We start from the raw sequence: 24573 nt of genomic DNA on the forward strand, positions 1-24573 counted from the left end.
GATGCCCCCTCCGTGAAAGTGTTCAACCATCCCTGGAGTTATCCAAGGCTCCAAGCAAGCTGTTCTAATTGAATATGGCCCTGCTTACTGTGGGGCAGTTGGACAAGGTAGCCTTGAAAGATCCCTTTCAACTCAAACCAGCCTATGATTCTGTGATTTTGGGGAACCAAAAATTTTGCAATTTTCTACTCCTGGCAGCAAAGCAGCTCTGGAACTCAGCCAGAAGGGCAGCAGGCCGGGGTATCCCTGAAAGGCAAAGTGCCTGCAATCAGTGTGTTTGGCTGCTCAGGCCAGGCAGTGATGACCAGGGCAGGGTTTATCAAGACAGTTCAAAAAAGAAGAGCCCTACCTGGTCCATGCTTTGGGAAAAGCTAATTAAGTGTATACCATCTTTCACAGCTTTTTAGCTATGTTTTTAAAAATGTTACTGTTGAAACTGTATCTTCTGTTTCACTTGAAAGGTTTGTATTTCTCCTTTTATATTCATAATGATCACAGGACAGCTAGACTCTAGAACTTAGACTGATTTCCCTGTTGACTGGCAGTTCAGTCAGATAACAACCAACACATGGAATAAAAAATGATATATTGCTGCATGCCATTATCCCAGCTATTAATATCAAGAACTTGCTAATGCTTCACACAAATGGTATCTAACCTGACATTTAAAATAACAATGTACGAAAGCACACAGACCTTGCAGCCCAAACTGACCCTGACAGTGGTGATGCTGGGGAAGGCAAAGTACTGTGAACCTCCTCCCAGTGTCTGAGGGACAGGTCCATGCTAGCAGTGGGGATTGGTCCTTGACCACAGCCTTCCATCTGATCCAGATGGAAGCCACACAGAAAAAAAAAATCCTTTCATCTTTGAATCATGGAATAATTTAGGTAGGCAAAGACCTCTATGATCAATTAATCCAGCCATTAATGCAGCACTGCCAAGTCCACCACTAAACTGTGTCCCTAAGGCCAACCCTGTAGGTCTTTTAAATCCCTTCAGGAATGGTAACTAATCCTCTTTTCATCTCCCATCAGTGGTGAGATCCGTTGATGGTTGTTAGCTCTCAAGTTTCTGAAGGAACTTGCTCAAACTCACTGGTCTTTTGCCTGAATTTATGATCTTCGGCCTCTACATCACTCAAGAGGCACAATCAGACAGTGCCTCATTCATCTTGCCATGATTTCACCCAGTTGTCATCCAGAAAATTGTGCCTTTCTGCTCTGTCTTCTTGCTAGTCCCCTTAAAGGTCAACCAATAGTTTCCTTTTCTGTTACACCCATCGCCTGACAACTCAACAGTGACTTTTCCAACCTTGAAGTTCTGGTTTATGTTTGTCCCTGGTGCACTGCAGGTGTCAAGGAAAGGCCATGCAGACACTTCCAAAAAGGAAACAAACTGCAATGTGCTCATAAATAGCAGCTGCCCATCAGTCACCTTTCACAGCACCTTGTCGTGAGAGCATGAAAAACAAACACAAAGAACAGGGAAAAAAGGTTCTGCTGTACCAACACACTTTTCTCAGTCTGCACGTATGCTGTCTAGGGGGGGAGAGGGAGCCCCTGCCCACAGGAGGAACTGGGAATGTTTCCAGAAAGGGTCTCACAAAGTGACAGATGTTGCATTGAAAAGGGGTCATCTCAGTGTGGGAAGAAACAGTGGGTTCTGGACTTGCACTGTGGAAAAAAATACTTTGCACAACAGTCCTGCAGAAGGGAGTGAATGAGTATTGACTCTGTCAACAGAGTCAGGAGAAGATGCGTCCTGCAAATGAGTAAAAGATTTAGATTCATCCATTGAAACTGAAAACAAACAAAAAGAAAAAGGTGACTGTCTGAAGAGGTACTGACAGGGCTTGGAAAATTGATGAGTAGAAAATAAAACATTTATTACAAAACAATGTTTTTCCAGCTCTGTGCAAAACCCTCACAACAAGGAGGGAAAGGAACTTGTCTTGCCAGTATGAGACAGTATTTACAGTATCTTAAAATTCGTCACTCAAAACTCTAAAGCCATGGTCATCAGTCTTTGGGGGGGATAATCTCCCTGAAGAGATTAAATATGTATTATTTTTAAGCTGCTACTTCTTTGAGAGCACAGAAAGCCATAAGAATGAAAATCAAGTCTAAAAATAAGTCTCTGCAGCTGCAAAAAATGCCACAACATGGAGAGGGGGACATGTTTTAATGACACTTAGCTGACTAAATAAAAGTATCAGCCTCAGTAGGATTTTGCAAGCCTACTGAGATATGTAAATGAGTTTAGAATTCTACCCTTCATATCCATTTATCCCTACTAATTCCTTGTCAGCACAGGTGCTGCAAAACTGAACTTCCAAAGATCAGCAAACCTTTTAAAGGGAAAATGCAATCAAGAAAATACAGTTTATTATTATACTTAACATACACGATACCCATATTTAGTGTTTGGGTTCAGCAGTGTGTAGCACCAATATCTGTTCTGCACTGCCAACTTGCAGATTATCCATAAGAATCTTTACAAGCTTCTAATTAGTCAGAGTTGGACCACAGGAGTATTTGATGACTTATTCAGTGCAGGCAGGGAGAGTAAAGCACTTAGTCTCCTGTAGCAGGGAGTAAAACAGGAGTTCTTCCCATGAAAACAAATGCTGAAATCACTAAGTGCCGTTTTTGTCTCTATTGCCTGCTCCAAAGTGAACACAAATGTCAGACTGGCTTCTCTGCATCCCCTTACTTCTCTTCAGGGTTAAAAAAAGAAAAAAAGGCACACAACTAGAGTGGAAAAAACAGGAAGTATTCAGATAGCAACTGCATATATGGGTTGATAAAATGGAAAAGTGTCTTCAAGGATGTATTGTAAAGAAAAAGCACATATCTTCTGTTGTATTTGTTGGTGTCTAGAAAATGCCAATTTCCCAATTTGCCAGTGGGAAACAACCTGGAGGCTGTTGCAACTGTCGTGGTTAGCACCCATTAGCAGTAATTATCACAGGATTGACTACACGGCCTATTGCTCCAGAAGAATTACATGACCATAACTGAGTTCATTCTCCTAAAATGCAGGAAGCTACCTCCTGGATTTATGATTACAAACTTGGAGCAGGACTGCATTTTTATCCTGGCTTAATACAGAATACACCACATGGTGGGTTTTTATTCCTTAGGAAAAAATAAAATAAAATAAAAGGAAATAAAAATAATATATTGCAGTAGAGAAATCCACCAGTTTGTTTTCTGTTGCCACCCCCAACCCACATACCCACTCCCCTGGCCCCTAACCCTTGAGCAGAGAGGAATGCAGTAATGCAGAGAAACCGGTTTTTTCCTGCTCTTTCCATGTATATTCTATATATGCACCTACAAACACATAAAAGAGCAACAAAATAAGTATTTGAGCTTGCTCCTCTAATGAGAGAAGCCTCTATTAGAGGCTGAAAATGAGACCTGCCTCTATTATATGGTTTCCTTTACTATTTAACGTGTGTCTCTACAGTAATTACAGACAGCTGATAAATAGCCAATTTACAATGGTTTGTGAATATGCTGATACTGCTATGTATAATCACTCCACACTGCATTAATTATTTCTACCCTACCTTGTTTTCCCCCTTAAATTAGTCTCAAAAATATCCTTCTACTCTGCAGCCTTTATCATGCAGCTCTTCCAATGTATTACCTTCTTCATTGCTAGATGAAATATTATTGATGCTTTGTTTTGGCACTTCTTTGCTAGGAAAAGATGTCTTGTTTGGGACAATTTCAAAAGCCATCCATTACAGGTGAAAAACTCATCTGGGATGACAGTGCTGGAATTTCTTTCACCTGCTTCCAGGGAAGGTAGAAAACAATTCTGCAGAGCTGACAGGACAGGGAGCCAGACCCTCATCAGCGTAAATCAGAGAGGCTTTGCTGAAGACGAGGGAGTTATTTTTCACGTAAGGAACTAGCCAAGTGTGCTTTCTGTAGCAGTGCTGGAGTGGCATCAAACACTGACCCCAGGCATTCAGGAACCCCCACTGCAATAGGGCTTTTTATTATTGTTTTGAATGGCTAGGGTTTTATGATATTACATTAAACCCAGTTCCCATGGCAAGAACCACCCACAGGCTGTTACTCTCTGTGACATCCAACAGCTGGAGCCTGGGAGCACTGGTAGATAAGTGTATTCAGATGACTCAGCAAACACATAACCTTTTCATTATTGTTCTGTTTGTTCTCATGTTTACTGTTAGCTCTGCATCTCTTAAGTTGTTGCATACTTGCCTTTGAACACCCTTTCTGGGAAGGGAGTGATTTGCATTAGAGCTTCCTGGAGAACTGGCAAAAGCAGCATTAACCAGCATGTTCCACTATTTGGGATAGCAGGTTTTTTGCTTCTTACCGATACTTAGATATGTGTCAAATTCAAAGGTGAGCCATACTGAGGCCTTAGCTCTGAGACTTCTGAGAAAAAGGTCAGTCATGGGACCTCATTCTTATTTTATTCTACCTGGGCTAAAAGTTGGGCTTTACTGCCAGACCTACAGTCTGCTTGAGCAGTGTAAAGCATTACCACCTGTAATCTCTGTGTCACCCTCCTATGCCCCCAACTGAAAGGACAAACTGTGATACAGCAGGTCATAAGAAATTGTGATGTGGAGAGGCAAGTTTTGCCTTGAGGTTGAATTGATGCAGTTTCCATAACAAAAAAACCCTTGTGCCAAAATTTTGACACACTTCTACCCCAGAGCCATTTTGCTATGTCTTTCTTATGGTTTCCAGCTTCTTTAGAAATTGCTTTTACACCTCCATTAGACCCTTCAACACCCTAGAAGTGTTTATTCACTAGTACAAAAATTCTTGTCTCGAAAGTTCTGCTCAGTGTGCTTCGGGACAAGGAGGCTGATCTTGGCAGAGGATCCCCAAAACAAGAATCCATTGCCAGTGCCAGTATGGGAAAGTTCTCACTCTGCTAGATTGCAGAAGCTCTCTTCTTGTAAAAAACCTGCGATATGCTATCTCATACCATTGTGTTCTAAAGAGCAGAAATCAAAATGCAAACCAGAAGAGAGAAATACAGCTCACAGTCACCCAAGCAAAGTACACAGAGGGACTTCCGAGCCCTCAGCTTCAGTGGACTCATCAGTTACGAACTCTGTGGCTTAAAATGACCTTAGAACAAGACTTCACAAATATTCTGTGATGCATCTTCTCACTAATTCCAGTTTCTTTTTCCAACTTATGGAAATACTCATAATAAAGCACAATCCCCACCCCCACCCATGGAGCAAATGAACACAAGGAACACAACAGGTCCAGGGTAGCAGCATCACAGATGACACACAACCCTTCCCAAACTCTGCTCCTCTTTTTTTTTTTTTTTTTTTTTTCATTCATTTACTTGGTGAGTAACATTGTTTAATAGAAAGGCACAACTGGACTTTGTGTTCCTGGAAATATTTCCATAATAATCTGTGAGCAGTAATTTTTTGCAAGGGATTTTAGTTATTTATAAACTTAGTTATGGAGGCCTGAGAACAGAGGTACGACATGCATACCTCACCCACACATTGCAGTACAGGTATCTGTGGTACAGATTTCTGCTCTACACAGTTTCTTGGTATTCAAACATGATTAATGCAAATAAGACAAATTATTAAAGGCTTTCTATCCCACATGAAAAGGGTGGGTTGACAGAAAAAGGTGTATGTGTTCCTGTTTTCCATAGCTGTAGTCAGAGTTCCTAACACAGTTTCAGTCCTGTTAATGTAGGGAGTGGAGAGGTGCCATGTTTGTGCTACTTACTTCATATTTTCTCCATGACCCTCCATCAAGGGCAAAGCACAAAAAGGGAAAGTTCACAATCAATTCCCTGAAAATATGAACACTTATAGAGCAGTAGCTCACTGCTGATGAAGGACTTGCTTTACAGCTCATTGACTACATTCTATCAAGCAGTACTTGCTTTTACAAATGCAAAGACACTGCAAACACCGTATTCTTGTACATTTAACACTCCACCTCATTAGGGGAATGGCTCAGTTTCCCTGGTGTTTGGCTGATTCTCTTCCCATGACAGAGCCTTTGCTCTGGCTGAACACCAAGCAGCACAGAAAGGCTTTGCTGTGAACTCTATCCATACTATTCTGCATTATTTCACCACTCTGTATTCAGAGCACCCACATGAGAAAACAAAGCATCTGCTCCAGCACACTAACAACCTCCTGCCTTAACTTTTCCTTTTGATTTTATTCACAGACACTGCAGATGGGGATAAAGCATTTCTCAGGGCTCTTCGTGATGTTGTGCGTTGGCTTTGGTTTGTCCATTCTCACCACCATTGGGGAGCACATCGTGTACAGACTGGTCCTGCCACGAATCAAGAAAAAATCCAAGATGAAGTACTGGCTCCATACCAGTCAGGTATGTTCTTCAGGCGTTCTGAAGGGACCCTGTGGAAGTTGTGTGGCTGACCAAGAAAGCCTGAACAAGAACTAGTTATGAAATGTTGTAAGAGCACTGACAGTTGGAATTTGAATGGTGTCAGCAGCTTCTGGAGTTTGAAGAGGCTGACCTAAGGATGGAATGGGAAACACAGAGGAAATTTAAATATTATTTAAATATTCCGTTGCAAAGCTTATGGAGGGACACCTCCATTTGCGCTTGTAGCCTCACAGCTCAGCTCTTTTGGATGATGGAAGCAACAGTGTTGTTATCCTGAACTGGCAAACCAGAACATTCCACCTCACTGTTACAGGTTCCCAAACCTGTGAGGCATGCAGGAAATGCTGGTTAACCTCCCTCATTATTCTAGAGAAACTAATGGGACAGAATTGCTCTGGGTGTTTGCTCTAAAGGAAGAAGTTACTTTACAACAAAAGGCAGAAAAGGGAAGAACTTCCATTGCTTTAAAGCAGCACAGAGGAAGAAATCTTTTAAAACTAATTTAGCACAAAGGATTGTTCCCAAACTATTAATCAACTTTTCAGCTTGCCTTTCTTTGGGAAAGTACAGGAAAATAAATCTGTTGTAATGACAAAGCACAGACAATTGCTTGCATCCTTCAATGTGCTAAATAATTTATGCTCAGGTCCATCATACAAAGCCCAAATTGTTTACCTATTTGTGGAGCCATTTTTAATCTTACTTCTACTAATTTATGTTCCTCTTTTTCCTCTAGAGATTACATCGTGCTCTAAACAGTTCATTTATTGAGGAAAAACATCAGCCTAAGAAAAAACGAGTAGAAAAGAGGTAGGAAGCTATCCATGCCTTAAAACACAAACTATAAAAATTACTTTGAAATTAAATGCCTTCTGTTTGGATATACAGTTATGCCCCAAAGGTAATAGCAAAAAAAAAAAAAAAGGAAACAAGATAGAAGTGACAAATGAAGAAGGCAGAAATTAATTATTTTTTATAGTATTAAATCTAGAAATCTTGTTCTTTCATGATTTTAAATGCAGCTAATAAAAAAAACTCCCACTGCAAAGAGATGCTTTGCAGTTGAAGTCCACTTGTGTTTAGGGAATGGAGTTTAGGGAATGAATGACTCCCATGCCAAAGCACCGGCAGGTAACTGGGGCTCTGAGAGGCAGAGCCTTTAGAGGCAAAGAGAGATCAGGCATTCACATGCCTGAAACTCCTTCAGCTCTCTTCTTTAAATAAGAAAGCTGAGGAGAGGCAAATGCAGTCCTTTGAAAATTATTGCATCCAACAAGTGTTGTTGGAGAAAAACGTAGGTAACAGCTTGGCCTTGTTTTCATAGCTTGTGTCTTCTGCAGAGGAGACAATGGGATGTACAGCTTCCAGGAACACAAGGCATTGCATGGAACTGTGCATGTGCTCAGCAACTCAACCCTACTGGTGCACTTTGTAAGGACACAGACAGCAGAACTGCTTTTCTACAGAGAAGTTCAGGCACAGAGTATAGAATACAAAAGGTCTTTCAGAATGTTACTGGATGTTTGGCCTGACTGAAACCTACAGAGGTCAATGTATGTTGTGTTTCTTTAATAATCCTCTGCTAAAGGCAGCAAATATAAATGAGTAAGCATCTCTAAGCTCCTAACCTGCCTTTATACACACAAGTGTCTAAAAATGTCTGCAATTGATCTCCTTTGTTCATTCCTTAATCTTATCAAAGAACACCATGTATGGAAGCAGCTTTCACACATCCACTCCTGGCTTTTGATCTGTGAGCAGCAAGAGAGGCCATGAGTGCTGCAAAATGTTTCCTTCTGCTGCACCCTCCTTATTTGGTGGAACAGGAGGAGATGGTGCATAAGCCCCCCAGGCAATGGCTTAGAAAAAGATCCATGCAAATAATCTTCCAACTTGAGAGAGTGAAGATGTACAGCGGTCCAAAACCTTCTGCCCACACAGCAGTCATCCCTCAGGTGTGTGCATGTACACCCACCCACTGTGCTTGCTCTTCTCAGCATCTCGGGGCTGCTGTTTGCACAGAACTGGGATGAATTTAGAGCCACGAGTGGGATGTCCAGATTGTCATGAACACTCATGTGGCAAGGCACTGATGCCTTGTGAAAGCTGACCTAGATCAGAGACTAGACAGAGCTAAAGAATAAAGTAGGTATTTATTAAGAGACCTCAAATAGATCCACCTTGGGCAGCACAACCCAAAATGGCCAGAAAAATGGACGACAGGTCATGGGGACTCATACTTTTATAAGTTTTGGTCCGTTAGCATATTGGAGCTAATTGTCCAATTACAGCTTTAGCCCATGAAGTCCCATCCTTCTTGTTTTCTCTCTTCAGTCCAGCAGTGTTCATGCTTGGGGGCAGGAGATCTGGATTGGCTGTCTTTGGTCCCCAGCTAGAGAAAGAATTGTTTTGTCTACCTATTCTGTGAAGAGAGCTTACAATCCCCTAATATGAGGCCCAACACTACACAATAAAGCAGAATAGAATCTGAAAAATATGAAAGCTAAAACCTGAGCCATCAGCACAACACAGAGCTCTCAAATCACTGACATTATCACACGTGCTTTCATTCCTGCTGGGCCCTGAAGAACTCTTAAAAGCACCAAATATACAGAAAAGAGGTGGAAAAAATTGGCATCATGCTACCGCAGGTATTCTCCTGGAGGAAAATCTGTTGGGTTTCTTAAGGTCACCAAAACTACAAAAGCTGCTCAGCATCGGTACCAAATTTTAAATGGTTTTATTGACTTGGTGAAACTGGAGTGCTAACAGTGTGGACTGGCATTTGTTAAGATCAACTGTCCAGTCTTGGAGTCTTCCCATCTTTTATTTTGAAATATGAGAATATAGCTGATCTGCACAAAAATAAGCAACTCTACATACACATCCCTGCTGGGATTCCCTGAGCTCTCTGGAGCATGATCCAGGCAGGGGTTGGTGCTCCTGCCTGACACCTCCCCTCCAGTCTCTTCTCTCTGCCAGCCCATCTCTTGGAAAACACCCCCAGTCACCACCTCCTTGAACAAAATTTTCACTTTCCAAGTTCCTTTACTGCAGTCAGATGAGAAAAATATCCATCCCTTAAACCAACTGCTTTCAGCAGTCACAACCCTGAAATATCAATCTCCTTCCTTAACCTGCCACATAGAGCTCACACCAAGAGACCTCTTGTCCAAGGATACCCACAGAAGAGCTTGAGAAGGGAGCAGTTTGAAACACAACTGTTCAGAGTTTAAACCTGCCTTCATCAAATGAGCACACACCAACCTGTCCCAAACGGAAAGCAGGCAGGAAAGAGAAGCCCCTCTCCCACAACAGCAAGCTCTGTGCTTCCTTCTGTTCCAGCTGGAGAGTGGAGGCCATGGGCTACACCTCACTTTGGGAAGGAGCCCTGGGAATTGGCCTGATCTGGGAGGGCACCAAAAGGAATTCCCCAAAAACTAGGAAAAAGCTCTCTAGAATCAAAATATTATGGAAGTATTTCTGCAGGAAAAAAAAATTGAAGCATTTCAAAAAGTTCCCAGACTGAAATTTGTGCTCCAATTTGACAGCCTTTAAGTCTCTATGATTTGTCAGGAAGCTCAGGAATGAACCTGCAAGGCTTGGATAAACATCATTGGTTTAAACATCATCCCCCAGAGCACAGGCAGCTCCCCAACAAGACTTCAAGACTAAGGGACAAAGCTTCTCCCTTCACCTCTCCACAGCAGCTCTGGGCAGTCTCTTTCCTTCTCCATGAGAGCAAATGCCCAAGTCAGAACTGACTAGTAACACACAAAGGACTAACACTGTAATAAACTTGCACATTGCAACCACAAAAGCTTTCAGAGGCTTTGAAGGACTCAGATTTTCCTGAGCTGCAGCTGAGTAATTTCATAACTGAAAAAAAGTTTTGGGAAAAATTACATTCAGGATTCTGTTCTAGCCTCTGCTATGGTTAAATCACAAAAATTTGGTCATTTAAATTCATGATTTGTGCTTTGCAAGAAAACATAATTTCAGGGATAAAGGAATAATATTTCTATGTAACATGCAACAGCAGCCTTATATTTTTCCAGTAGGATGGCCCACAGTGGAGATCTGCACACAGACAAGAGCAGGCCCTGATGTGGTGTTAACTCTCTTCTCTCTGTTCAGGGCCCATGTGGGGAACAGCCAGCATGCAGTGTGGAACACAGCCAACCTGGGCAACTGCCACCGAAAAAAATACATCTGCACTGATGAGGGGCAAAACGAAGTGACAATCCATCAGCACCAGGACATCCCCCTGCCACAGGGGAGGAGAGAGACCCCGCCTTCCTTAACCACCAACGGGAAAGCAGAGTCCCTCAACACTGCGAGGACCTCAGTGCTGCAAGAGCTGACAGAGCTGGAGAAGCAGATCGAAATCATCAAGCAGGAGCTGCAACTTGCCATGGACAGGAAATCAGAGCTGGAAGAGTATGCACGGACAAACAGAACTGCAGAGCCCTAGGCCAGCTTATCTGTGCCCTTCCCCTTTTCTTCCTTTCTCCCCTTCCTCTGTAAAATTTGTAACACACTTTTGTAATGCCAGAAAGGGGTGCAAAAATAAACCAGGCAATAAGCTCTTCAGGAGAGCAGAATTGCAGCAGCCCACAGCCACTGCCACCCTCCTGAGTTCTCCTTTCACAGCAAGTTTCTTATTCTCCTGGAAAACACCAGCCATTCCCAAGGGACTGGAGAGACAAGGAGCATCCCAATGAGAGTTCCTCGTTTCTCCATTTGACAGTACAGCGAGGTTTTACTTTTTTAGCCCTTTCTGTGCATTAATTAAGGGGGAAAAAAAAGAAAAAGAAACCAAAAAAAGGTTTAAACTGTTCATTGGCAGTATGTCCCTTTGTTGGTACATTTTTGTTGTGTTCTGTGTGGGTCTAGTCTCTGTTCATGTGAAGGCTCCTCACGGATGCCTCTTTATGGCAGGTGCTGTTCTGTGTTGGCAGTCCCTTCCCTCCTGGCACAGGCTCACAAGACAAATTTCTGGCGGCAAACCCACCACACACCATTCCCTCAGCTCTGTCACACAAATGGAGGTGTGGCTGCTCTGAGGCTGTGATGAGGGAACTCACCCAGCTTAAAATAACTTGGCAAAAACCAAACCACCACTTCTGTCTGTGAGCCTAGGCTGGGCTTCCACTCCCTCCCAGGGAGAAGCCGTGCAAACACTGCACTGACAGGTGAAGGGATGGATTCACAGTGGCACAGGACAAGGATGAGAAGGGAGAGGGGGCACTACTGTAAATCAGTATTTACCTCAACAAGTGAAATATTTGCCAGTGTGAAACTACTCCCTTAATATTCTCTGTCTTAAGATGACAATAAGGTCCTTTCTCACAGATGAGGTGACTAAAGGGGCTCTGGACCATGATTTATTCAGATACCAAGGTCCAGTAAAAACCAAAAGGAGTCACCAAAACCATCCTGTGAATGAAGAATGAGAATTGTGGTTTCAGAGGCAATGTACTGAATGGAGCTCTCTCCCTTCTGGGTGATAAGGGGAAGGAAGGATAAGCTGTTCAGCATCTGAATAAACACTGCATCAACCCAACTGATTGTGTTTTTTAAATAGGGTTTCTACCAATTTTTAAAAGTCACTTCCACTTCCCAGCACATCCCATATTACAGAGAAAAAGAGTTGATAATTATGTCTCTTAACTGTGGTCTCCCAGATAAATCACCAAAGTAATTTTTACTCTCCCTCTATCTCCAGTCACCTGTAGGGGTTGCCTGGGGTGTTCTTGTTAGGTGGAGTTCAAAGGCTGCAGGCAGATTGAGGAAGGCATTATTCTACCTATCTGCATCTCTAACCTTTGAAGAGCCCTTGTACATGAAAACCTCTGCAACAGCACTAAAAGCTGATCACAGTGAGACCCAGACTAATTAGCCTCAAGAGGTGATTGTCTGTTCCCTGCTCAGGGCTTGTTCTCTGCTTTTGTGTGTCTGCTCCTTCCAATGCAGTAACATGGGGAAGAGAAATTAGGACATAAAACAGAGAAGTGGGATCCACAGGTCTGCACCTCGGTAGGTCTAATAGATCTGGGATGTCCCCACATTCCTGACAAACTTGATGGATCCTTAACCACTCAGATTACTTTTGTTGCCTTCCCTTGCCCCTCCCTCTCCCCTTTAGATAATCAGATTTCTAGAAAGAGCTTTTTTGTTGTGTAGCACCGGGTACCTCACAACATCACTGGTTTTTGAACAGATGAATATTGTTCTTTTCATTAAACACTAGGAAAGAAGTATTTCAGTCCAATTTTGTAAGTATTTTTATCAAGGCTTTTATGTCCTTATCTCTACACACATGAGCCCAGAAACAGATTAAAAAAAAACAACAAAACAAAACAAAAAACAAAAACCTGAAAATGTTAATCATATCTTAAACAAAAATGTTTTGCTTCAGAGCTCTAAACACCAAATCCTTCAACAAATCTGACTTCATTTAAAAGCAAAAATATAAATGGAAAAACGTTAACCACCTAATAACTACTGTTAAGCAAGTGTTATTTCTGGTGGTTGTCTGAGGAGCTTCTTTTTTACCCCAATACTTACTCGTCCTGAAACATTTTAATTATTTCCATATATTCTGTTTCTCAGAATGTATGGAAATGGTTTAATTAAAAGCAGAGAAAAACTCAGTTATTTCAGAAATTAGCTTGAAATAAGCTATTACTTTAGAACAAACCCAACACATTTTTCTTGCTAAGGGAGGACAGGAGTTTCCAAAACTCCTCTGTGAAACTAATGCAGATTGTCTGAAGTATCCATTTCCTGCCAGGAGCAGAGGGATGCCAACCTGGGCAGAGTGCACACAAAGCTCATTTCAGTAGGAAGGTGGTACAAGAGACACTGGGGATGGACAGAGGGGCTTGGCAGCTCTGCTGGGGCTGTTCAGTTCAGGGTGCTGTTCTCAGCTGTAAAAGGAACTCTTGCTGCTGTAGCAAAGCTGTTTGAAGATGCAGACAGTTTGCTCATGAGCCAGGTCCTGGTTGAAGAAGCATTTGTACCCCAAAATCTACCGGCAGCATTACCACCCCATTCTTTAGCCAACTTGCTGCCAGAACCTGTAATCCCAGGAGCAACTTCCAAGGAAAGGGGAGTGGGTTCTACTCTCATTGCTCCTAACAGCTCTTATACCATGGCAGGAACTCCCAGCAGCCCAGGTTCCCCTTGGAAAGACAGGATGCCGTGTTCCTTTTCACTTTTCAGGATCCCTCATCATTTACAAGCTTTACTCATACATTCTGAATGTTTTCAGTAAGATAATGAATAGTGTAAGAGCCTGTGATGAACTCCTTTCACTTTGTATCTGGTATGTCCTGCAGGGAGGGGATGAAAGAAGGCAGGAGAGTCCCTGCTTCAGGGAAGGGACACCCATGAGACAAACCTCTGACAGGTGCACCTTCCATGCAAATTAGGCTTACAGGGAAAACACTACACCCTAGGAAGAAACGTCACAGATCAACAACTTCCCATTTTGAGTTTAGGAGCAGACTTCAAATGAAGCCTCCAAGTACAGGGAGCACTGACACTCTAAGCCACACGACATCTGTGCCAAAATTCCCAGCAGCCACAACAAAATGACTGCAGAAATAATGCAGCATCCTGGTCCTCCTGTTGTGTCAGGAATAAGCCACTGGGGATACAGCCACAGGGACAAAAGTTGCTCTAGCTGAGCATATTTTGAAAGGAGAGGAAGGAAGAAATCACATCTCTACTGCAGTTTAAAGCTTGTGAGAAATGTTTCCAAGAACTGGACAAAGGAAGGATGGGAGAACAGACAGTACCAAAGGTAGGAGTACCAGGAAAATAAACCAAACAACAGCTTTAATAAGAATTTGTGCATAACAAGGTTAATCTTTGTGGTAAAGCTGCAGTAAAGGGACGCTGAAAGCCCTTTTCTGAGAAGGACAATAACAGCAATGCCTCAGCCTAGGGGAAGGTGAGCACATCAATCAGGACTCGTCAGTGGAATGCTATTTCTAAGGGTCTCCAAGATCTCTCCTTTCTCTTCTTCTGGATATTTCGATGCGTTTGTTTGGGGCTAGGGTTTCGTAGTGCACCAGCCCTCTGGGGTTCTTGCCCTGGCTCAGGAAGATCACAGGTACCTAAGGAGTTGTTCCACTGAGTGCACAGATTAATTTCCTTGGCCTCTATCTGGCCTGGTAATTGGGAAACTCTTCCCTCCCAGGAGCAGTGCCATCCCTTGATGGGATTTAATTAGCAGAGTGGAAGCAAGGGATGGCAAATTTCCTCTCAGGCACAAAGAACACACAAAAACCGAGGGCAAGACCAAGGGACAGGGCCAAGAAAGGAAGCAAGATCCAGAGTGTGTTTCTTTCCAGACCCTGAAGGGCGCTCCCAGGAGACGCTGCAGCCCGGGCAGCAGAAGCTGGGAGGGAGGGAGGCCTCAGCCGATGTAGATCCTGTGGGAGTCGCTGGCCCCGAAGGCCGCACTGCACTTGGGGCGCTTGCGCTGCCGGGGGCCGTAGCGCGGCCGCACGTACTCCAAGCAGAAAACGTGGAAGCACTTGGTGAGCACCGCATCCTTCTTGTGGGTGCTGCAGCACGGGCACGTCAGGCAGGCCTGCAACACACACACAGACACAGACAGATACACACAGAGACACATGCAGACACACAGACACACAGCTCACACACACAGACCCCCCCACACACAAACAGACACACACACACACACACACACATAGACACACACACACACACACACAGACCCCACACACACACACAGACACACAGCTTTGAGGGGCGCTGCAGCCCAGCCTCTGTGCTCAGAGATGTCTCAACATGAAGGTCCTTCCATTCCTCAGAAGGACAATGTGGTTTCTCCAGTGCCAGAGTACAGACGAGAGATGTCAGATACTGGAAGTGTGCCTGCACACCTTCTGACTGAGGTAAAAAGGGAAGCTGAGGGACACATACTCACCTTGCAATCCTTGATTTCCTCCATCAGGATCTCATCACAGTTGGGAACCATGTCAGGCTTCTTTGTGGTCTCCAGCTTCCTGCACAACCCAGAAATATCTTCCTGCACAAAAACAGGAGACCAAGAGAAGGAGCAGCACATTCCCTGTCAGCTTCTTCAGGGACCAAAGAGAACATGCAGCTGGCTAAGTCATGCCACCCATAGTTTCATCCCCTGGATTGGAAGGGACCTTAAAGATCCTCTAGTCCCAGCCTCCCTGGGATAACTTCCACATTATCCCAACAACCAGAAAAATGCATTCCCTACAAGTCTGCACCACAGCAGATACTCTAAATTTGAAGGTGCAAAGAAAGGATGGTCACCTGTCACTTGTCTGGCAGAATCAGGTTTGACACAGTCGTTCCCAGAGCTGGGCAGAAACTAACACCCAATTCCCAGCAGCTGAACAGCTGTCAGATACACCAGGGCAAAAATTCTACATGTGGACAGCTTGACACTTCCAACTAACAGGCTGCCAAGCTCCTTAAACTCATTTTGGCCACTTCAGCTTTGACAAGGTAGAGCAGTTCTGTTCTACAATAACAAGAATCCAAATACAATAACAGAAACCACCTCCAGGAAGATCAGCTGGGACTTTGTAACTGATGACACTGTAAAGCAGGAATGGCTCCTGAACTGGAACAGCTGTGGCAATCAAGAGCTGCTCAAATCCAGAAGCAATGTGCAGGGAAATGGAGACCAAGGATGAACAAATTTGGGTTAGACAGAGAAGGGTATAAAAGGAGCCAGTCTCATGGGAAATATGGGCAGTCAGTACGCAGTTGTCTGGCTCAGCCTTGCCCACAGTCATCACAGCCTGTCCTGTCCTAGCTTCTTGTACCTTTTACTAGGTATTGCCGTGTAATCTAACTCTTTACCCCATGTGTGTGTGCTGCACAGAGGAAGTGCTGCCTATAGGTGAGACCAGCTTGTGAACAAGGCAAGAGGGGCTTGGAACCACAGGGGTCCCAAAGAGAGGGACATGCTGGAACTGAAGGAATCTGCAAATGGGTCTGTGCTTATGAACCTAGAGATTGGTGTGTGTGTGTGCCTGCACTAGCAACTAGTCCCCGTTTATGTCCAGACCATTCCAATCTCTAAGTGACGAAGCCGAGAAAACAAACAATCCTCAGTTCTGAGGAGAGAAACAACACAGTTCTGCTGCAGAGTATCTGAAAAGAAGTTTAAGTAACACGTTAAAAAGAAAAGAGGAAGAGAAATTAGGAATACCTCAGCTTTTGCCTTCTCAGCTGCCATCAGCTGCACTTTGTTTCTCTGCTCTTTGGGGACAGAGCAGTATATATCTAGCAAGAGTTTCATCTCCTTCTGACTCTCCTGAGCCTTCCTGGAGAAAGGGAGACAGACCACAGTGAGAACACAGCAGCAAAGCCACTGTTACACAGCCAGCACCACAGCCTGGCAATATTCTCTCATCTCCCACATGGATATGGAGTCATCCTGGGGTCATCTTATCCTGGTAACATAAAACAGCAGCTGAATACAGGCTGGAAATAAAATATGTTCAGGCACATAGGTTGAAATGCAAGAAGTGGGCTGAAGAAAGGTACCCTAATAATAAGCTACAAACTATCCACCTCTGCTTTGGGAACCATATAGGAGTGGGAACACAGCTGTGTCCTCTATTAATAACCTGCTGCTGTGAACTTCTATGCTATTGTTATGACAGCAACAAATCAACATTACTTGACCCACACCATGAAGTATCTTCTTTGGTAATTCATGCTTTAGGCTACTGCACTGACCACATCATAATCAGACACAGAGAATGTCAAGAAACTGTCTTGGTTCCAAATTCCAGTGATGCTGATCCCGTAAAAGCAAGAACACGTGAACACCCCAGGACTGGGCACTGCTCACACAGGAAAGGGAGAAACAGCAACTCTTACTTGAGCTCAGCCTTCAGCTGCTTGATCACTTCAGCCTCCTTCTTTCTTCTATCTTCATGCTTCCCTTTCTCTTTCTCTTTGGACTCTCTCTCCTTCTTTCATTCCTTCTGCTTCTGCTTTTCCCGCTCACACTCCTTTTCCTTCTCTTTCTCTTTTTTCTCGTTCTCTCTCTTTCTCCTTCTCGTTTTCCTTCTCTTGCTCCCTCTCCCTTTCGCATCTCTCCTGCTCCCATTCCTCTTCATCTCGCCTGGCCTTCATCTCATTAACATCTCCAGAAGCAGCCCTGGGAACAGTCAGTTGGGCAGAAGGATCATCAGGCTCCTGCTTGATCTCTGCAGGTTCCTCCTTTGTGCCTTCAGTGCTGCACTGGGACTGGAGGAGAGCACTGCCACTGCAAGAGCGGATCTGGCATGGAACAGCAAGAGAGATGACCAAGAAAACAAATATTAAAGTTCTTAGCCAGGAGTCTTCCTCATCCCCTTCTCCCTTGTCTTCCCAAATCCATGCTTCCACGCCCCCTTTTCATGGAGCACTACACAGCTACAAAGGAAGAGCATTTGTTTGGTCAAAGGAAGCAGCAGAGTGCAGAGTTCCACAGAAAATTTCACTGCATCCTGCACAGCGTATCAGAAAGGTTGGTATTCCTGGCAAGGGTGACAGCATTCCCCCTTCTCATAAGCCTTTCCCCTCTTTTCTGGCATTTCCTTCTTGTTACCTTGCTCAGGTCAGACTGGGCCTCTCTCAGTTTGCGCTTGTATCTCAGCACCTCTCCCTTTAGCTGTGGTTGTGATTCTGGAGGCTGTTGATGAGGTGACGCATCTCCCGATTAATGGGGCCTGCAAAAACAGAAACACCTCTGCAACAAACCACACTTCTGCCAACGTTCTTGAGGACTTTCATGGAGATGGAGAACAAGCTAAATGACAAAGAACAAAATACGACTGTTATCATTCTGCCACATAACAGAGCAACACTTTCGTCTGAAAAGAAGTCAAGCCAGTTTTACACCCAACCATGGCCTCCCAATAAAACAGGTGAAGAGCTTTGGTTTTTGAGATGAAGAGACCTGCCAGAACAAGTATTTAACAGTAACAAAGAATCAACCCAGATGTTCTAGTGCACTGTAGCCCCTAAAGGGCAGTGTGGGGGAGGTCGTGGTCATTTTTAGGCACAGCACAACTCCATGCCTTCTTGCTCATTGACAGCCTTGGACTTGCCATAAACAATAATCACCTCATCAACAAAGATGGACACATAGAAAAGTGAGAGAATAGAGAAAGTGCACATGCAAGTAGGCATTATGATAGCCTTCTACCAGTAAGACATAATGACTGAAAGGAAATGTAAAAAAAAAGAAGTACAGAATCCGAATCCTCCTTATAAAGACAGTTAGCAAATGATTGTGACTAGCAGCAGAGAAACAGACACAAATATACATGCATTCAGCTTAAAAGTAATTAGAAGGAAAAAAAAAGTTATAAACTAAAGACCACTTATCTCTAAACAGACTCATATGGAAAAACAGAATTCAGAGGTGCCTCAAGACAGCTCCCAGCATCAGATTTAGGTTATCGAGACAGGCATTTCCTATAATTGGCACTAAGATGAAATTTGGATTATTCCCCCACCATATACTCATCTATCACAGAACCACAGCTTCTTGTGCTACCACCTTTAAAACATCACAAACTCACAGGCTGTTTCCTATGTTTCCTTTCCCACACAGTGGGAAAGACAGAAATTCTTTGACTCTTTCAAGAGCCTCTCTCCCCACACAAATTCCCTTATTGTTTCTGTTCTCTGGTTTCCACTTGTACAGGGCATGGGGAAGGTGGAGGAGGGATCACCAGCAGAGGTGAAAACAGTTTTAATCAGATATGGTTAAAATGGACTCAAAGATCAGAACGGGACACGGGCAGGAAACCATTACAATTTCCAACGGTGGCCACGCGGTGTCACCAACGCACTGAGCTGCAAGTGGAGGCACAGACCAGCTCAACTGTACCTGGAGCAAAGCGTACCACAGCTAAAGAGCAGGCTCAGAACAGACACTGCAATGAGGTTTTCTGCACACACAGCACCGCAAAGCTGAGGGCAGCCCATCCCACAGAACACCTTCGTCCTCACACATGTACAGATGTCTTACCTTGAGCTTTTCATTCTGTCTTGTTACTTCCTCGAGGCCCTGATATAGTTCCTCCAATTCATTAAGGTGATTCCCAGCTCTCTCTTCCAGCTCTGCATTCATCTCCTCAAACTGTTGGGATAAACTCCTTGCAAATACTACTGTTAATATGTCTCCCAAGAGTGCTAATGAACTATCTGTTCATGCAGTAACAGTAGTTACAGACTGAGCAGTCAGGTAACTTGACCAAGTGAGACAGAGTCTAATTCCACCAGGTGCTTCTTCAGTCATTTTGTCATACACAGACAAAATGGCTTGCCCAGAGTCACCCAGCTTTGTGGCACAGGATCTAAAAATTATTTAAACTAAGTATCAAATTCTGTTCAAAGTGGCCCTTGTTCTTCTTGACTGTATTCTTCCCCTTGCCCACAGCCAAGCCCCTGGCCTTCTTACCTTGAGCCATGAATTGTGATTATTCCCCCACAGAGGCTGCTCCCAGCTGCTCCATACACCTTGTGGCCTTTGGAATTTACCTGCAAAACATGTAAGGGATTCCTTCAAGACCCAGTGAAATACTGACAAGAGTGATGCAGCAGAAATACTGGCAAGAAAGAACACTGCAGGTTCTCACTCTCCCAGCAAAGTCCCAGAGAGAATGTCACACACCCATCTGTCTTGGTTTCAAAAGACAGGTGTCTGCTAAGGAAGGCAGGAGCCTCCCCAGAAATGGAAAATGTAAACCTCCTCCCTCCAAATTGCTATAAATTTTAAATTAAGGGGCTCTCAGGCAAAAAAAAATATGAGAGCAGGAATAATAGTTCTTTACTAGGGAAGAAAATAAAAAAATAAAATGAACAATGAAGTAAACTAAAACAACACTGACAGAGTCAGAACGTAACCTGACACATCAGGGTGCTGGTAGCAGTCCACAATTGGAATTGTGGCTGCAGTCCTCCTGGAGTGTCAGGTGTGGTTCTGCTGGAGCAGCGATCCTGTGGAAAAGAGTGTAGTCTTCCTCTGAAGATCCAGTGGAAGAGGCAGCTGTTCCTCTGGGAAAATCCAGTGGAGAAGCTGTGCTGGTGTTCCAGAATCTCAGGTAGGAATGCCTGGCTCTTCCCTCTGGGTGGAGCATCTCACACTGGGATGCTATAGTTCTTATCAGTCATGCAGTGACATTCAGTAGCCTGTTATCAGCAGATGCCTCCTCAGGGAAAGAAGAGGTGGTGGAAGAGATAAGGAAAACTACCCACTTAACAGAAAACAACTGCCATAGAGATGGCAAATAGAATACAATTTGCTTGGCAATCTAGGACACCATCCAACATCCTTCCCACTTCCCAGGTCTCCTGGCCAGCGCGCTTATTCCAGGATGTTGCCAGGTGGCCAGGTGGCGGCTGAGCCTCTGCTCTCTCTTGTGGATCTTGTCAATGTCCCACTGAAGGTCAACAATCATGGTCTCCAGGACAGACACCTGGGATTCTGCTGTCTCCACCCTCTCCTGCAGCTTGGAGAACTGCAACCAAAGGAGTGCTTCAGCCAGAACATTGCATTGGGCCAACTTTTCCTGACACTGCTCAGGAGTCATTTTTCTCTTATTCATCATGTGCTTTTCATCTTTGCTGTGGTGACAGACTATTCCATGAACTGTCCTGAATTTAATACTGGCCAAATCCCAAGACAGCAACAAAAATAAGACAAAACTGAAAATAGAGAAAGAGCAGGAAGCTGGTAATATCTGGCAGAATACAGAGGCAGCCACCTCAGCTGATTCAAAGGCTTTTTTTGATTTTAATCTTTCAATCCCTATGTCCATCTACTCAACAGAGCATCTAAGTGCTCAGAGGTCTAATGCTGAGCAAGACCACCATAAACACAAACTTTAAATGAACTGAAATCTCTCAAACAAATGCTGCTACTAATGTGAATCCTTTAACAACTGGGAACATCTTGTAATTGATATCATTACACTATCAAAAAACACAGATAAACCAAGGAACTGAGAATGACAGGGATGTCACCTCAACAGTTCCAGGTGTCTACACAGCCAACTCAGCATCATATGCCCCCAATTTCTCTGCTCTCCTTTTCTTTAAAAGTTAAATCCATTCAGTTCACTGACTTGCTTATATCCTTTCCGTTAGTCATGTAACAAGCAAATCCATCTGATTTATACAGAAAATTTATGTACAGATCTCCACAATCCTTTTTCACAACTTTCAAACCACGCTCCTCCTGTGCTTCTCCAAGGAAATGAGTTGCTTTCCAATCTATGGGAACCATAAATTATGCTAAACAGGCCCTCAAAGCAGATTCCTTTCTCTCTCCTTTTTATACCTCCTGAGACATGACTCTATGCTTCTGCTGAAGAACAGCAACCAGGTCCTGCAGCCATCCATTGTCATGTGACAGGTAGGTATTCAGCTCCACTACTGCTTCTTCCATCAGTGAAATATCTGAAAGATGCACAAAGAAAAGGAAATTAACAGAAATCAATGAACACTGATTTTAATTCCTGAAGAGCATAGAGAGAAATAAGAAAACAGAAAAGGAGATATCTGGATCTAAGTTCAGTTTAATTTACCTTTGCCACGGGTGGTTCCTGAGGGCCTGATCTCCATCCACAGGTAGCTTTGACCTGCACTCCATAAGCAAAAGGCTCTGCAGTTTAACAGTGCTGCCCATTTCTGACCTGGGGACCATCCCCTCACACCAGAGATCAGTTCAGCTGTGTCTGTGCCAGCAGCCCAGAGCATGTCCTTGGAACCAGGGACATCCAAATGCTGCCCAAATTCATAAATCTGCTGCAACAGGTGGCCCAGGGTGACACACCAGGCCAACACACCATGACACCATGTGACAATCACAGCACCAGGGTGACGGGTGAAACTAGAGCACCTGAGAACAGGCTCACATGGCACCAGTGTCAAAGCTACTACAGTTTATGACTGCCAGTCAAGGACAGCAAGACTCTCCTGCACCAATACCAGACTTGGTCAGAGCACACAGAAGCATGAGCTGATATTTCACCCAAGGTTTCTTTCAAAAGATTAAAAATCTAACCTTAAGCTAATGATGTTTTTTCAAGTCATCTGAATCTAAAGTGAATCTGCTACTTTAATTTTTAGAAGATGGTCATTTGGTATTCTCTGGAGAACTCTGCTATGTTCAAAACTGACAGCAACACTAAGCACACCCCACCATTAGATGGGTACAATTTTGCTCAGGACTCAGTGGAAACTGAGCAGGTTGTTATTGCTACACCTTCTACTAAGCTGCAAAGGAGAAGGAGTCCACCATCAGACCACAATGCTGATTTCACTTCTTTACCTGTAAGCGCGAAACCTTTTATGTGGTGGCTGAGAACAGGTGGCTGAGGAGGTTCAGCCACTGACTCCTGTGCTCTCTGACTTCTCAGGCACATGAACAGAGTACTGGCAGAAACGAGCTGCTTCTTAGCCCAACACACTGAGCAGAGCCCTCAGCACTCAAATACAGAGGTAGATACGATGCACTTCCAGCATATTGTCCTTTGGAAGAGGTTTTGATAACAAGAGTTTGGAAAGGCAAACAAATTCATTTTAGAAAATAAATGCACATGAGAAGGACTAGACCTTAATGTCTACAATGCAGGATCAGGTCTAAGGTGGGGACAGATAAGCATTCTTGAATACCTGCCACCTTTGTCATACCTCCACTATTCAGCTTGTGAGACAGCACATCCACCTTCTCCTGCAGCTTGTCATACATTGTCACAAAAGGGCAACAGCACTTCGGGAGGACTCCACACGCTCCTGCAGCTGAGATTTTATCTCCTCACTGGTATTGCTGGTCAGAGTAGCCAGGATGGAGAATGCCAGCTTCAATCATCCCCTGAGAACATAAAGAGGTGAAAAAAAGTGTGTTCTAGAAGGTAGCATATCACTGCTCTTTACAGTCACAAAAAAAAAAAAAAAAAGTCTGTCAGCACTTAGAAGTGGAAATCAGCGTTGTCCTCAGCTGAAATCCACCTTTCCCATTGTCCCCAGATAGGTACCTCACCTCATTCCCTCTCATCTTTACACTCCTGATTACTGTCAGAGTCTGGATCAGGCTCTGGCACCACCAGTCCTTTTCTTTCAAACAAAAGGTCTCCGAGACCTTTGTCCAGGTCGAAGCATTTAAGGATGATGCGGATATTTTCATCAAACTGAATGATGGGACAGGCAAGGCAAGACAAGGTAATGAATGGATGTGAACAGTAGGAGTGCAGTGGTACAGGGGAGACAAGAAAACTGTATATGAAGTAACAAAAGCTGTTCCCAACCTGATTCCAGTAGCAGTTGAAGATCACTAGAGAGGCATCGTCAGTGGCCTGCTGACACTCCAGCTTCTCCATGTGCTCCCACAGCTCATCTTCCATTGCCTGGTGCTGGTCAAGCATCTCTGCCAGCTTCCGGTTCTTGGTCTGCAGCGTCCAGATGTCCAGTTCCTCCTGGGCACAGGCACACAGGCCAGGTCACAGAAGGGCTCACCATGACCCCAGAGACATTTCTGCCTCCAGATGAAAACAAACCAAAAGGTGGAGTAGGGATATGCAAGGAAGACATACTGTTGAAGAAACACCACCAAGTTTAATGGTCTCCACAGTGCCCAAAAATGGTGCCCAAATTTTCAATCCCTGACTTCTTTTCCGGAGGTGCAGAAGGGCCAGGCTCTCCAGCCGTCCTTTTATTGCCAATTCCAGACATGGTGGCTGAAGTGTAGAGATTCCCACCTTCTCCAAGTTCTTCCTGAACATTAAAGAATACTATCAAAAAAACACCAAATACACATCCATGTGGTCAATTTCATTTGGGGTATTTAACATACTGAGGCATCATGGTAACAAAATGCCCAAAACAGAGAAGATCATGGAACCAAAAAGATTTTGAAAAATATTTGTTGGGAGGAATGTATTAAAAATGGAAGACAGGTAAGGAGGACTGTAAATCACTGAAGTGATTTTGCAGCTGGAATAACCCTTGACAAGCCTGTGATCCTCTGGCTGACTTTAAGAGTGCTCACATGTCTAATCCTGCACCTCTGCCCAGGCTCTTGCTTCAGGGATCCCACAAGGAGCAAGGTAACAGAAACAAATCTACTCCTTGTGGTCTA

General features: G+C 44.0%; 1 protein-coding gene and 1 pseudogene across 1 annotated transcript in view; one reads left to right on the plus strand and one right to left on the minus strand.

The window, feature by feature from the left end:
• GRIN3A (glutamate ionotropic receptor NMDA type subunit 3A) overlaps positions 1–11970 on the plus strand; it is a 67658-nt gene extending 55688 nt beyond the window's left edge. The window contains exons 7-9 of the mRNA XM_063179811.1: positions 6219–6383; positions 7141–7214; positions 10542–11970. Coding sequence (XP_063035881.1) covers positions 6219–6383; positions 7141–7214; positions 10542–10878 — 576 coding nt within the window. The 3' untranslated portion in view covers positions 10879–11970. The remainder of the gene's footprint in view (positions 1–6218; positions 6384–7140; positions 7215–10541) is intronic.
• A 2862-nt stretch (positions 11971–14832) lies between these two features.
• LOC134432520 (E3 ubiquitin-protein ligase BRE1A-like) lies at positions 14833–24226 on the minus strand (annotated as a pseudogene).
• Between the last annotated feature and the right edge of the window lie 347 nt (positions 24227–24573).

This window comes from Melospiza melodia, chromosome Z (genome assembly GCF_035770615.1).
Source record: "Melospiza melodia melodia isolate bMelMel2 chromosome Z, bMelMel2.pri, whole genome shotgun sequence".
Classification (NCBI taxonomy): Eukaryota; Metazoa; Chordata; class Aves; order Passeriformes; family Passerellidae; genus Melospiza; species Melospiza melodia.